This window comes from Dermacentor variabilis, chromosome 7 (genome assembly GCF_050947875.1).
Source record: "Dermacentor variabilis isolate Ectoservices chromosome 7, ASM5094787v1, whole genome shotgun sequence".
Lineage (NCBI taxonomy): Eukaryota > Metazoa > Arthropoda > Arachnida > Ixodida > Ixodidae > Dermacentor > Dermacentor variabilis.
The window spans coordinates 88,583,535-88,597,151 of NC_134574.1; the positions used below are offsets into that span (position 1 = coordinate 88,583,535).

Sequence of the window (13,617 nt, forward strand, 5' to 3'; positions counted from 1 at the left end):
GTTTTGTCTTGTGTAATGAACTTCCCAACCGCGAAATTAACGAAAATAAGCCACAAATTTATCATAAAATTAGAGGGTCTAAACTAAGCGTTCATCCTTATAGCTTTTCTTTAATAATGCCTCTCGCAGCGCTCTGCGGTTATTTCTGTGCTGCGTTGCCCGTCTTTATTCTTTTCTTGCAAATATTATATGTGTAACCTCCGTGCATGGACGACGACTACTACTACTACTACTACTACTACTACTACTACTACTACTACTACTACTACTAATACTACTACTACTACTAATAATAATAATGTAATACCCTCTTAAGAAGCCGCTTTATAATCTTGCGGATTCTGGCATTGGGGCACTTAGTTGCGCTTTTCTATGCCTACACATTTACGTTTTGTAGTGCTGGCAATATCTACAGCACACCCAGTTGTTTCATACGGACTGTGCAGAACCGCAGGTGATCTGATCTAATCCAGAGCCGTCCATGCACTGCGTTTTTCCTGCCAGCTTTGAACGTATGCGAAGCAGGAAATCGATAAGCTGTCGCAAGGCATTGAAACTGAGCTATTCCGAAATTTCCATTCACTGAGCGCGGCAAAGACATCTGTGGAGTGCTCGAACCTGTAGTTTCGTGGAAATAGCAGACAGGGTCGTTGTTGTGGTTGTTGTAGCCTGTGATGCGTGTGGTGGCTCCTACCCAAGATGGGGGATTGGCCAAGAAAGGGTCCTTACTTCTACTTCTTCTTCTTTTCTTTATTTTGTCCAAGGCCGACATCGGCAAGTTCGTTAGTTGCTACCCGCGTGGAGCTGAACTTTCGGGTTGGATCACAATTGCGTTTCAGAGCGCAGAATTACGCACGTTCCAATGAATATGGAACAGGCTCCCGTATTTTGCAAGATTCTCTGACACGTTTTCGACGATCCTTCGCGCGCTTTCTTTGACGTCGCACCGCTGCCGTTATCGCCGCAGGCATCAGCTTCTCGCGGCATGTATGATCAGGGAAAAAAATTAATAGCACTTGGAATGGGATCTGTACTGAGTACAAGCCCCACATTTCGTTTGCTAAACACAAGAGATATTCGTTGGGTCGGGGGGTAGCAGGGACATACGCTCTGACGACGTGTCAGTGTGAAAGTGAGAATTAACTATAAATAAAGGGGGGGAAACTAAGAAAAAGGCTACGCCTGAGGCGCAGCGACTTTCGCCATCACTACTACTACACGTCCTTCATCACCGGTTCACGGATAAGCAATTGTGACGACATAAGTTGGCTTTGTAAGTAGTTTATCTGTGACTGATTGGCTTTATCGGGAAGAGCGCCTATATGTATACTAGCTTACTCTGCGTTGCAAGCAAGGTAACGGAAGAACTTGTTCCTGACAAATATTCTGGCTGACACCGTAGTTTCCCTACAAGTAAGTTATTACCGGCCCCGACAGAATGCGAGAACTCCCGTGCACTTAGATTTCGGTGCACGTTAAAGAACCCCAGGTGGTCCAAGTACCCGTAGTCCCCCAATATACGGCGTGCCTCATAAAATCGGAGCGTGGTTTCGTCACGCAAAACCCCATAATTTAACTTTTTTTTTTAAAAAAAGAATGTTATTAGACTGTAAGTGTTGAGCTTCATGCAGAATTTTGAACGATGATTGAATTAGATTGGAATATTTTTTGTTTCCTTGAAAGCTGAAAGCGAGTTTCGTGAATATAAATTGTGCACGTATTTCCCTAAACTTCTTCAGTTTAACCGGCTTTTGTGCGTCTGTGCAAATCGATTGTTTTGGGTGCGGAACATTGCGTTACTAATGCAGCGATTCGTTATTGGAAACATCGCAGTTCATAACTCCACAGGAACCTCTGAATCGATGAGCGCGAATATTACAGGCGTGTTCCAATCCCGGAAAGAGCGCTAGAACGAAGTATTAGTGGCGATGGCTGCTCTAATCCCGCGGGAGCTTGCCGTGACGTTATCGATTTTGAAGGCGTGAGCCAAGGCCTTGTCAAGTCCTTGGAATTACCAGGTACGCTATATTTTATCTTTAAAAAATAAAGAAAAAGAAAGGCAAAGAGTGAATTTTTGCTAAGTTTCGGGGGCTTTTACTGCGGCACAAACGGTCAAAGTGCGAGAGAGTAATTTGAAGGCGGTGACGTCGCACTGAGGTATATCGGCGATTGGATTTCGGCACGAAATGAACACTTAACAAAGCTTGGAAGAATACCTTATTAATCTAAGCGGGCTTAGTGCTTCTCTGCAGTCTCCCCGCTACGTTTTGAATTCGCACGCCTGCAGGTTCGCTTCGTTTTTAGGACACCAATTTGCATAGTTGTGCGTTCGTGCCTTAGCCGCGGGTTCTGGAGAACTACTTAATTTGCTTGGCGTTGACAACTTCGCTTCTTAAGCTGAGTCACTCTTCATTCGGTCGTCGTGGTAGCCATCTGGGAAGGGGCCAGGGTTTGTATTTAAGTACTTCGCAGGTGTAACTCGTTTTGGCACAACAGGTGCCGATATAACCTGGGCTGCTAGGGAAATTAAGCGTCGAACGGCGTGAACGGCTGTAGAACGGCTGTATGTTTATAAACGTCTTCTTCATTCGTTCGCACTTAATGGAGCGAATGGTGGTGGAGATGGTATCGGCGTGGATGCGAATGCCGACATGCCTTTTTTTTTCCTCCCTGTCTCAAGATGAAAAATGTTTAGACGAAGCCCGTTAATAAATCGTGCAAATCCCACGTACGCCTTATCTTTAATTACTCGCAAACCCCATCACAACTTGCAAAGGGCAGGAAAGAGTCGTTTATAAAGGCGAAGGCGTACTCGCCCAATGGCCCGGAAATACATGACATTTGTTCACGAGGCACATCGTACTTGACGGTTCCTATATGCATACGTATGCACACAGGATTCACGTTGTACGGTTCTGTCTGTGGCGCCGTGCCATACGCCGAGCAGTATGTTTTTCAACTGGGTGGTTACCATGAGGGAAAAACCTATGGTTTCCAGGGATTTTGTGAGGTATGGAAAATTCAGGGAAGCAAACAAAATTTTCACGCTGGTTGCTTTGGATCGGCGTGGAAATCTGTACCTAAAGTTGGTTACGGCGAAACTAGTGGGTATGCCAGAAGGAAGTGAAGTTTTAAACTGGACTTACGTAATCGACATATAACTGTGTCTTGTGCTAGTTTTGCCAGTGTGTGCCTCTGGCCGGGAGGGTTGGGATATCATGATACAGATTATTCAGTGAAATGTGATAGTGTATCCCACCTGATTTACAGCGTATATACCGGCAGTAGTGGGAAAATTATGGTCTGGCGCTGTATAACTCGGCAAGCTGTAAACGGCCTGTTTTTTTTTCCCCTTGCTTTTGCTGAACCTCTAGTGTTATATCGGCTCTCAGAAAAAAAATTTCATTAACGCAGTGAAGAAAAACTCGGAAGAAATCGGGGAACTTGGAATTTCCAACGTATTACGACACTCTGATTAAACTGCTCGCGAAGGCGCTTTGCGAAGCTGCAGTGAAACTTGTTAGTGCAGGTTTAACAAATCCGGCTCCTGCCAGCAGTAAGCCCTTGAGGAGGAGGAAAGAAAGGAGGGAGACGGCCTTGGAGAAATAGGGTACAGGAATCAAGGGTTGCGTTAAAAAACAATTGGGTAATTTCGCAGCTTAGTCGATCAGTCTCAAGTCGACCACTGCAATCCAAACTTCACCGCACGAACGGGCCCGTTGAGCGAGCTCTGCGTGTGAGGAATGAATAAATCGGATTTCACCCGCCGCGATAACCGATTGGATTATGGCGGTGTGCTGGTGACCACGGATGTTGCGGGTGCGATTCGCGAACGCGGCGGCCGCATTTTGACGGTAGGGGAATGCAAAAAAACAGCTTTGTGTTAGATTTAGGTGGCACGTTACAGAAAGCCAGCCCACGCAGTCAACAACAATCCCAAGCTCTTCACTGCGGAGTCTCTCCTAGCCTCGTGTGTTGTTCGCGGGGACGTTTAAGCACCGTCAATCACCAACAGAAAAAAAAAAAATCCTAGTTATCCTTTTTTTTTTTCCTTCTTTTTCTGGAAGACCTGTGAAAACCACTGTTCCTCACGGGTGTACGTGTTGCGGACTGCCACCGTTCGAGAAACTAATCAAGCTCGAACGTGGCCCGTTGCAACTCTCGCAGTATACGGGTATAACGAAAACCAGCCTAGCAACTCTTCCTAACCACGACGAGCTTTCGCGACCCGGCGCGTGGCTGCAGAGACGGCTTGGCTGTTCGCATACCCCGGAATAGGTTGGGGAGAAAAAATAAAAAATGATATGCGACGGAAATAATCAGAAAGAGTTGCCGTGTCGGCTGTTCTGCCTCGGCGGGCAGCGAACGACTGTGGTGCGCGCAGAGCGAAGGCGATAAAAAGGTCTCTCTCTCTCTCTCTCTCTCTCTCTCTCTCTCTCTCTCTCTCCTCGAGTGTTGTGCGTTCGCCAAGTGCTTGAGTCGGTGCTCGAGTGGAGAGACGCTTTTTTTTTTTTCAGCAGTGGCGGCGTCGGCGACGTTTAAAGAGCCAGTTGTTGGCCCCGCGCGCGCGGCGCGTCGTCGACGCCCGCAGTGAGGTCCTTCCACCCCCCACCCCCCTTTATTTTTCGGCCTGGGCGCCGCTAAAGCAGTAGGAAATGCGTACGCGCACGAGCACAGCGCCAGTCGGTAAAAAGAATACCGGCTTTCCTCGCCGGCGTGGTTGTGGGATGCTGGCTCATTTTGCGGCGTCCCGCAGCTAAAGCGTAACTTTTAGACGAGGAAGGAAGGAACGGAGAAACGGGTGGCGCAGAACGAAAGCTTCAGGAAGGAAGAGGTGCGATGCATCTGAGAATAAATGGATGGGGGGGGGGGGGGAGAATAAGTGAAGTAATTGGTGAGGTTGGAAGACCGTCGTTGTAGGAACGTCTGGGACGTCGTACTAAAGGGGGCCGGAGCATAAACGCCTGAATTTGTAAAGGTACACTGATACGGTATATTATTAAGTTATGCTGCATTCGTCTATTCGTCATCCTTATAAATGCGCTGAGGAACGAATGCCTCTTCGAACAATCTTGCACCAGCGATCCCCATCTTATGCCTGCAGATTTCGTAATTCCGTCACCCCACCTAATGTTCTGCCGTCCTCGACTGCGTTTGTTCTCCTTTGGCACCCATTATGCAACTCTAATGGTCCAGCGGATATCTGCACTACGCATTACTTGGACTGCCTGGCTCCATTTGTTCCTCTTAATGTCAACAAGAATATGGGCTATCACCGTTTGCTCTCTGATCCACGCAGCTGTCTTCCTGTCTTCATAAACGTTCCGACTAACATTCTTCTTTCCATCGCTGCATGCGTGGTCCGTAGATTCTTTAACCTCAATTTTTTAAAATTATGTGGTTTAACGTGCCAAAACCACTTTCTGATCATGAGGCACGCCGTAGTGGATGACTCCGGAAATTTAGACCAACTGGGGCTCTTTAACGTGCACCTAAATGTAAGTACCACGGGTGTCTTCACATTTCGCCCTCATCGAAATGGGCCGCCGCGGCCGGGATTCGTTCCCGCGTTCTCGTGCTCAGTAGCCCAACACCATAGCCACTGAGCAACCACGGCGGGTCTAACCTCCAATTTTCTGCACAGCTGTTGATGCCGGTAGAATACAATGATTGCACTCTTTTCTTTTCAATGACAGTGGTAAGCTCCCAGTCACGATTTGGTAACGCCTGCCGTATGCACTGCAACCCATTCTTATTCTGTAAACCTTTTTTTTTTTGTGTGTGTGTGATCCCTTACCCACGTGACAAAATGGCCTTGGTAACCGCATGTATGCTCCGGCACCTCTTCCGGAGGCTGAATTAATTATCAGCATATGCCCACAGACTTTGTCGGAATTAGTAAAGAATGACACGTGGGGACGTCGCTGTGATGTATTTTGTCACTCTCGACGTGAAGTAAGGGATTTTGGCAGCGTCTATAGTCGAGCACAGTTTTAGATCCGTGACGTCACACTGACGTTCCGGCGCGCGCGCGAGAGGGGATAACTTATTGCTGAAATGCAGAGAGGTCGGTCGATCCGAGGCTTGCCTGGAGGTTGGTCCTCTAGCCTGCTACTTTGCTCAAGGGCAAGAGGAGAAAAAGAGGCACGGGGACAGACGATCAGGACAGACGCCCTTTGATCTAGTGTGTGCTTGTTAAAAAAGTGTGCGCTCCTTGGTGGCTCGCTTTGTTGACGTTATATCCAGCCAGTGACCCAGTAACACTTGTTTCGCTCAGCGGCCGTTGTTAATTGGAGCTAACGAAGAGGCTTTCCATTCACACACTTGGGAGACAGGCTACAAACATGTGCTTTACTGTCTCGGGCACTTTGCACGTATCACAGTCTTGCGAGTCCGCATGTTGGATGCCTTGCATCGCCTGCAGTACTAGCCTGTAGGGGGCTCGTATGATCATACGTTAGACGCCACACGGCATCCGAAATGATCAAACCGCGGTGCGAGGTTCAAAGGGAGGAAAGTCAGGCGTTCCATTTTTTTTTTTCTGGTAATCCACCTTCATCTGCCAAACGATTAGATGACATTCTTATAGGGCTACATTTAAATTGTTCTAGGTATATTGATATTTCGTGTCCCTTTACTTAACCTGCAATTAGACGTATGTTCGCGCGTGTCTTTGCACTTTCCTCTCCCCCGTCGGTGCGCGGCTTGAAATGCAGCTTCCCAGCGACCGCAATGACATCCTGTGGATATATTGTTGGGAGATCCGCTGCAAGGATATGACTGTTCCTGGAATGTGACTAATTAGTCCAGCAGACGTTCCTCGCACGATCCTTTTGGCCGCACTTTTGGCATCCTGCGGACATCTCGTGCATGCGCGTGAAGGACATCGCGGGCACATGCCGGGTACATGGTGCGGACATGTCAGGGCCTTCTGCACAGTGCTCGCTATGACGAGTACTACGTTTGACAGCAGACGCTGTGTGCTATATGCGACGGCCAGAACGCCAAGATCAGATGTGTCGCGTGCATACGTATGCGTACACGTGCGCTAAATAGCGTGCGGCGTACACCTTATTCTTCGGTGCCCCCTCTGCTAGGAACAAGTGACCTGACTGAAGTTGCGTCACTCAATGCGCAAATTCGATATGCACATTGAGCAGGGGACGTGATATACACATATATATTCGGGTTATGATTTGAACAAATTATAATTCATAATTATGCCGCAAGCAGCGCCTCTGGGAGGACCGCTATATTGCTACGCGTGCTACTCGCAGAAGTATCAACAGTATATTTCACGTATGGGCTGAAAAAAAGGTCCAGATGCAGTGTCCTTGGGACGTTCTCAATGGGTTATCCAAAAATTGGACGTGCCGTGGATGTCCTATTTGTATTTGAAACATATTGGGACATGATTTGGATGTACCAGGGACGAAGTGTTTTCACTGGGCTGCTATGTCGATCGTGCACAGCAGACGAACATCATAGCCACTCGTAGGGACACTAAATAGCAAAATTATTTCTCCTGTGTCAGTAAAATTACCCGTCTACAATGCCAAAAACACCGCTCTTGCCACGACAAGGCGCTTGGTAAGCCAGAAACAGCGCAACAACAAAAATACGGCTGGCGACGCCTCCTTCAAGTTCCCGCACAAGCCCGCTGTGACGTCACGGATTTCGACAGCGTCTTCTAGGACCTAATTAATTTTTTAGCGGTAAAGATTGACTCCTTTAGGTCACAATGCAGTCCGAAATTGAACGTGGCAAGTTTCGGGAACCTTACTGAGGCAACGTGGCCGAAGTACGAAAAAAAAAAAAATTACTTTGAAATCCGTGATGGTCACACTGGCGTACCGACGTTGGGCATTCGGCGCAAAATTCAAGAAATGAAACTTCGACCTTCGTTTGCTCTTCTAATAAGCAACCTATTTCGAAATTCACGACAGCATGACTTTTAATGCCAGTGTTTTGCTTTAGTGCCCCTTTAACCACTGTAGTAGCTGAAAGAAATCAAGGGAGGCAATCGCGAACTAAAGGAAAGGGTAGACTTGAGAAATAAAAGGAACGAGAAAGTGAGTGCCGTCGCCGGTGACCTGACACACGACACGACGGCTGAACAAAAGAGCAGCGGGAGCTAAGCGTAGGATGTAAGTTCAGAGAGAAGAAAATGGAGAGGATCAGTATTACAGCGCTCGCGAAGTTGAGAGAAAGCGAGAGGGACGCGGTGTTGACAGTCGATCGTTAACCATCCGCGGAGATGCAATGCGGAAGGGAGAGAAAAATCGCGCGTCTGACGTCACATATGCGGTGGTTTCAAAACGGATGCGCTGACGCGGCTTTTGCTTGCGAGGATAGGCTCCTCCTTATTATGCGTTACTTTAATTTTTTTCTTATTATTATTGCGCACGCGTGTTTGCACGTGGCGAAAGCCGAACCGTTTCTGTGTTCTCTCGTGGCCGTCGTCTGTTCACGCGTGGTCGTTAACGTCTGCTCGCGCAGTCCATGCGTGCGTCGTCTGCTCGCCACGTAACGCTGGCGTTTCGCGGTCGGTCGCACGGTTCCGCGCGTGTCTTGGACCGTCGTCTTTGCGCCGTCGTTGTCGCCGTCTCTTCCGCATTTCATTCAGTCTTTGTTTCGTGTTTATTTCTTTAAAACTCCTCGTTCTCTTATTCCCGGAGTCTCTGGCGCAACGCCCGTCTTTGTGAAAACCCGATACGCTCACTTCTATTTTTTTTTTCCCTCCTCTTTTCTACTAACACGGCTCCGCTTCACCGTGGCAACGGACTAGAAATATACAAGCGCATAAAGAGCGTTACAGCCGGCTTAGCGGTGGTCGTCTAAGTTTAGGGACTTTTTTCTTTTTCCCTTTCTTTATCGTTCTCTCGTTGGACCGGCTCTCTCGCCTAGACACACGACCTGCAGACGACGGCGTCGGAAACCCGATTCATTTCGGCGCCGGCGTTTGCTGCGCCGTGACCCTATAGCTGCGCCACACGTCGTCGGATCTGTATTCGCCGTGCCTGCGTTGTGCCGACGTCGGATATACATCTCTCGTCTTCATCATTGTTCCCGGTTATTGTTCTGGTTGCGTGCCTTCTGCGAGAAGCTGACTCCGCCGGTGCCGCGACATTAGTCACTCGAGGAGGCGGTGACGCAATTAGCGCGGCTTCTGCGCCGCGCGAGATGTGAATGAATGGCTCCCGATTGCGGAGGACTGAGACCGAGAACGCAAGTGTATTTTCCGTGCACCCCCCCTCTCTATCCCTTTTTGTGGCCTCTTGTTTCTTCTCCTTCCTTTGACCTTATCTGGCAGGGACTCCGCAGTTTTTCTATTTGTGTTTGATCACCGTTGTGCTGTGCCGCCGTGGTAAACACCTACAAGGTCTCTGCCAGGGACCTCTTGGCTAGAGACCTTGTGGAGGGTCATCTCGCGGAGCGAAACTCCGAAGTACCATTTCCGTTTAGCTGTCGCCTGGAGTGATGAGAGACGGAGGCACAGCACCTGATAATGTAAGACTGCGGCTTTACATTTCTTCGCGGAGCGTTGCTTGTGCAGCCAAGCGTTACTGTAGTTCAGTTCGGCGTATTTAATGTAGATTTTGTGTCCATGTAGAAACACATAAGTAGTACTCACTGACCTAGCCCTGGTGCAAGGGTGATGAATTCGCTAGCTAAAAGCCAGTGTCCCGGAATTGAGGTCGTGTGCACGTGTAATGGCAGACCCCAAATTATCGTGCGCTATCTGTCCGGCGTGAAATAAACCACGTCTGGCTTTGTTTCTGCTAAAGAACTTCAGGTTCTGCGCATGTGTGGCACCCGCAGATTCACTGAAGGTCTCGTACGCAAGCAGTTCGTGCTTGTTTTTTTAGAAACTCTCTGCTATGTCCTTAAAGTTACGGGGGAAACGCTCGGAGGTTCTCTGTTTTTTTTGTTTTTTACCTGCGTTCATTTTCTACACTGACAGTTTACGTGTGCTTTGAAAGAAAAAAAAAAAAGAAACAGAGATGGGAGCATGAACCAGCCTGATTTAATTGTAGTTCATCAACACTGGCAAATAGTTCGTGCACCCCAGAACGTTTTTTTGGTTGTTTGTTTCTGATGACTCTTCCTTAATTGTCGTGTAACGTTGTTGGTCAACGGACATTTTGCTTATATTCCGTACCTTTATCGCAGTGTCCTTTATCATTTACCAGTTTGCTTATTATGCATGTTACATTGTTTTTGCATGCACGGTTGATAAGGCCCCGCGTGTTTTAGTCTTATCTTTATGGAACAAGAGCTCATTCGTTCATTTACTTCTACGGCCTATTTCTCCTACATAGCCGTAATTTCTACCCGGAATTATTATTATTTGTTTTGAGCACATGTACACAGTTAACAGGAAAGGGAAAGCGAGGAGCAGGCTCGCAACTGCCACCGGAAGGGGCACAACGCCTGCCTACTCTTCTGAAGGGAGGTGACAGCAACACAGAAATGGAAGATAGGAAGCAGGGGAGGAAAGAGGAAAGGAAGAGCAACAGGACACATCTAAAGACTAAAGTAGAACACAGTACACTACGCACGTTGTTCTGCCGAGTTTCGACTCTGCAGCCGGAATGAAAGTGACGCCGCGTCGAACAGCCTCCACAATTACCAGTCACATCCATGGCTAGTTCGCTATGCGGCTAATTGTGCGCTCCACGATGAGACGCCAAGTATAGCTGCACGCAATCACCGTTTCACCGGTAGTGGGTTCACAATATACAGTACAAGGCGTTTGAACCCGCCACCTCCCATCTTCGAAGGAAGAAGCGTTAGGGCACAGTACAGATCACACGCAGTAGGGCTGGCCACTGAAGGTCACGCTACTGCAGAATGCTGAATGTTCACGCTACAAACGTGAACCTAAATTAGTTAACTCTAGAAAGGTTAGTAGGGCGCGATGGGCCTGATCACGTTTAGTTGCGGAAGATCAGCAAGTTGGCAAGAATGTAGTTTAATAATTTTGCCAGCAGAAGAAAACATGCAATATTTTTAGACCGCACTTCATTGATGCTTTTGGAAGTTGGTAACGCATAAAACATTGGACAGTGCCAGACACTGGCAGTGTGACATAGCAATTGGGCTAGTTTAGCATCCTAACATGTTCTATCGGGATACCAGACAATAACAGCGGAGGCATCATTGTGGCCCTGTGGATATTGTCTAGGTCGTCTAGAACATCTCGGCTCCATGCATTCAAGCTTATCTCCGATTTGTCAATGTTGGACAAAATGCACAGCTGAAGTTGTTATTCTAAAGGCTTTTTGGGCCTGCTGAAGCTTCTGGCACGATCGTGTGAATGTATAACTGGGTTGTGGTAAATACAGTTTCATTACTCTCGCGAACATATCTGAACAAGAAAAGTTTAGACGCCTTCTGTAGTGACTTCTTTCACCCCCTTTCAGTTTTCTCTCCAGGTCCTTGGCCGGCGAGAAATTAAGCTTGTATAAATATTCAGCACCCCTAAATTAATCAGTACATACTACCATGGTCAGAGGGAGTGCGAACGTGTTAAGCCTAACCCAAACATCCTATTTTCACTGTCACCGTTTCGCATGTTGTCATGATTGAGGCTTGTGCACTTAGTGTGAGGCCTGTACCATCATTGGCGTCGGATTCTCAGTGGTACGAGATCGTACTCTCGTGTTATTAAGTCACTGTTCAATTTTTGGGACTCCTAGGGCAGTCCGACAAAATTAATACATTCCTTTTACCGCCCTTAAATTACCACAGCCATGTCCAAAATAGCTGTGAAGGCCCGCACTGATTATACGTCCCGGTCCTCGTACTGTGACAGGAGACAGGGAGTGCGCGCATGTATATTTCAGGTACACATACTATGTCCCGTGACAGTGGCCCCTTTCTACTCTTGGTATGCTTCACTACAATACATTGCGTGTGCTTGACCGCATGACGCGAGTGTACTGCGGCGAAGCTGACTTTTATGAACGGTTGCATGTGGGGCGGTTTCACAATCGGCATATTTACTAGCGTTTCTTCAACTGGCGTTACTCGGCGTCGACGCTGACAGGAAGAAGCGTCGACGTCTGGACAAGCCGGATCTCGGCGCCGCCGCCGGAAGTGACGCGATGAACGAAGACCAGTCAGCGTGTGGTCGCGGCTACGCTGCTGGCAACTTTTGCAGGCGACTTCTACCATGGAGGAAAGAAGCAAAAATAGTAGAGGCCCTGACGCCACGTTTTTGAAGCCGGAAATGCGGCCATATTGGTGGAGGAAAAGTTCGGAAACGACAAAAAACGGAGACGCACGAAAACAATGTTCACAATAGGGGGTCAGAAAATTTGGTAATGGGAATTCAGCGTGCGTTTTGTTTTACTGCTTCTTTTTTTGGCTAGGTATTAGGCAGTATATTAAGTACAGTGGGGTGGGGCCTCTCCTACGCCCTGCCTTTGCTTTCCTTCCTCCATGACAACAACTAGCTCGCGTGCGCGCCACTGCGGGGAGCCTGTGTCGTCGTCAGCATGGTGGCGCTGTCTGCGAAAGCAGCTGCTCGTATCCTCATACGCGCGGCATTGAATATTTCTTTTGTTCCGTGGAACTCGAAATAACGCACAAAAACATAAATCAGTAATGTTTCTTATGGCTCACTTGAATGACTACACGTTGTAGCCTCTCCGTGCCCCTTTCGAACCCAGCAGGGACTTTCCAATAAAGATGTTTATTGCTCTCTCTCCAGGTTAAATCCATTTGGCTACATTGCGTAACGTAATGCCTGGCTGGCGTGCGTGCTTCTCTTGGGGATAGAGAGTTCTAAAAACCGGACAGTAGAGGGCTTCAAGGTCCAAAATTTCGAATGTCCTTACACATTGGCTATATGGGCTACGTAGTGTTACCACAAAGGCATGCGAATTATTGGGCAAGTCCAAAAAATCGGTCGTTGACCCAGCCCATAAGAGGTGTTGTGCTTTGTAATTTCCTGTTTATGTTCCATTTGTCGAATTAGCCGCACATGACAGCGTCTGTGTTCTGCTACCATCTTTCCACCTCCTATTTACTTGGGATATATTACCTCCTCTGAAGAATGAATCCCACATTTTCTTCTCACTGTGTATTCTGCGGGATGGAAATCGTGAAGCAAAGTAGTGCCACTCAGTGGGCCAGAGGGGAGGTGTATTAAAGGCGGGGGTGGTATTTTCTAGCAATCGCTTTTAGGAACATTTTAACTAAATTTTGTCCAACTAGCACCAGGTGCATTGGCATCTACTGGTTAAAGTGTTTTTGGCACAATGCCAAACACCGTGTCGTAGCACTAGGCTAGGGACCTTGTTTCTTGTAGATGCCGACATGTCCAGGGCTCAGTTAAGGCTAGCGGTCCCTGTTGTCTACGAGGCAGATGACAGGCACCCCAGCCATCCTAGGTGTGGTTGCTATCCACACAGCTTTGCTGAATTGGGGCAAAGCTGTAATGGAAATCCACTCTCTCTGCTTAACAAAGTAAACTCAAGTGAGATTTCGTTAAGTTTGTCTTTTAACTCTAAGGAGGGGGCGGGAGCATTCCTCCAACCTCCCTCGTGATGACACATTGTCCTTAACTCGAACCCTGTGCCAGTGTTTTGCGATTTCAAGGAGCTGTCA

The 13,617-nt window shown here is 47.9% G+C and overlaps 1 protein-coding gene across 9 annotated transcripts in view; it reads left to right on the plus strand.

Annotated features, from left to right (window-relative positions):
• Nucleotides 1–13,617, plus strand: part of Pli (E3 ubiquitin-protein ligase pellino) — a 123,347-nt gene that overhangs the window by 80,675 nt on the left and 29,055 nt on the right. Inside the window, exon 1 of one of the 9 annotated variants that reach the window (XM_075698782.1) lies at nt 8,945–9,228. The exons of 7 other annotated variants lie outside the window; for them this stretch is intronic. In XM_075698782.1, coding sequence (XP_075554897.1) covers nt 9,194–9,228 — 35 coding nt within the window. In that variant the 5' untranslated portion in view covers nt 8,945–9,193. Of the gene's footprint in view, nt 1–8,944; nt 9,229–9,303; nt 9,511–13,617 lie in introns of those variants that run through there. One more of the 9 variants, XM_075698785.1, reaches the window with a different exon arrangement.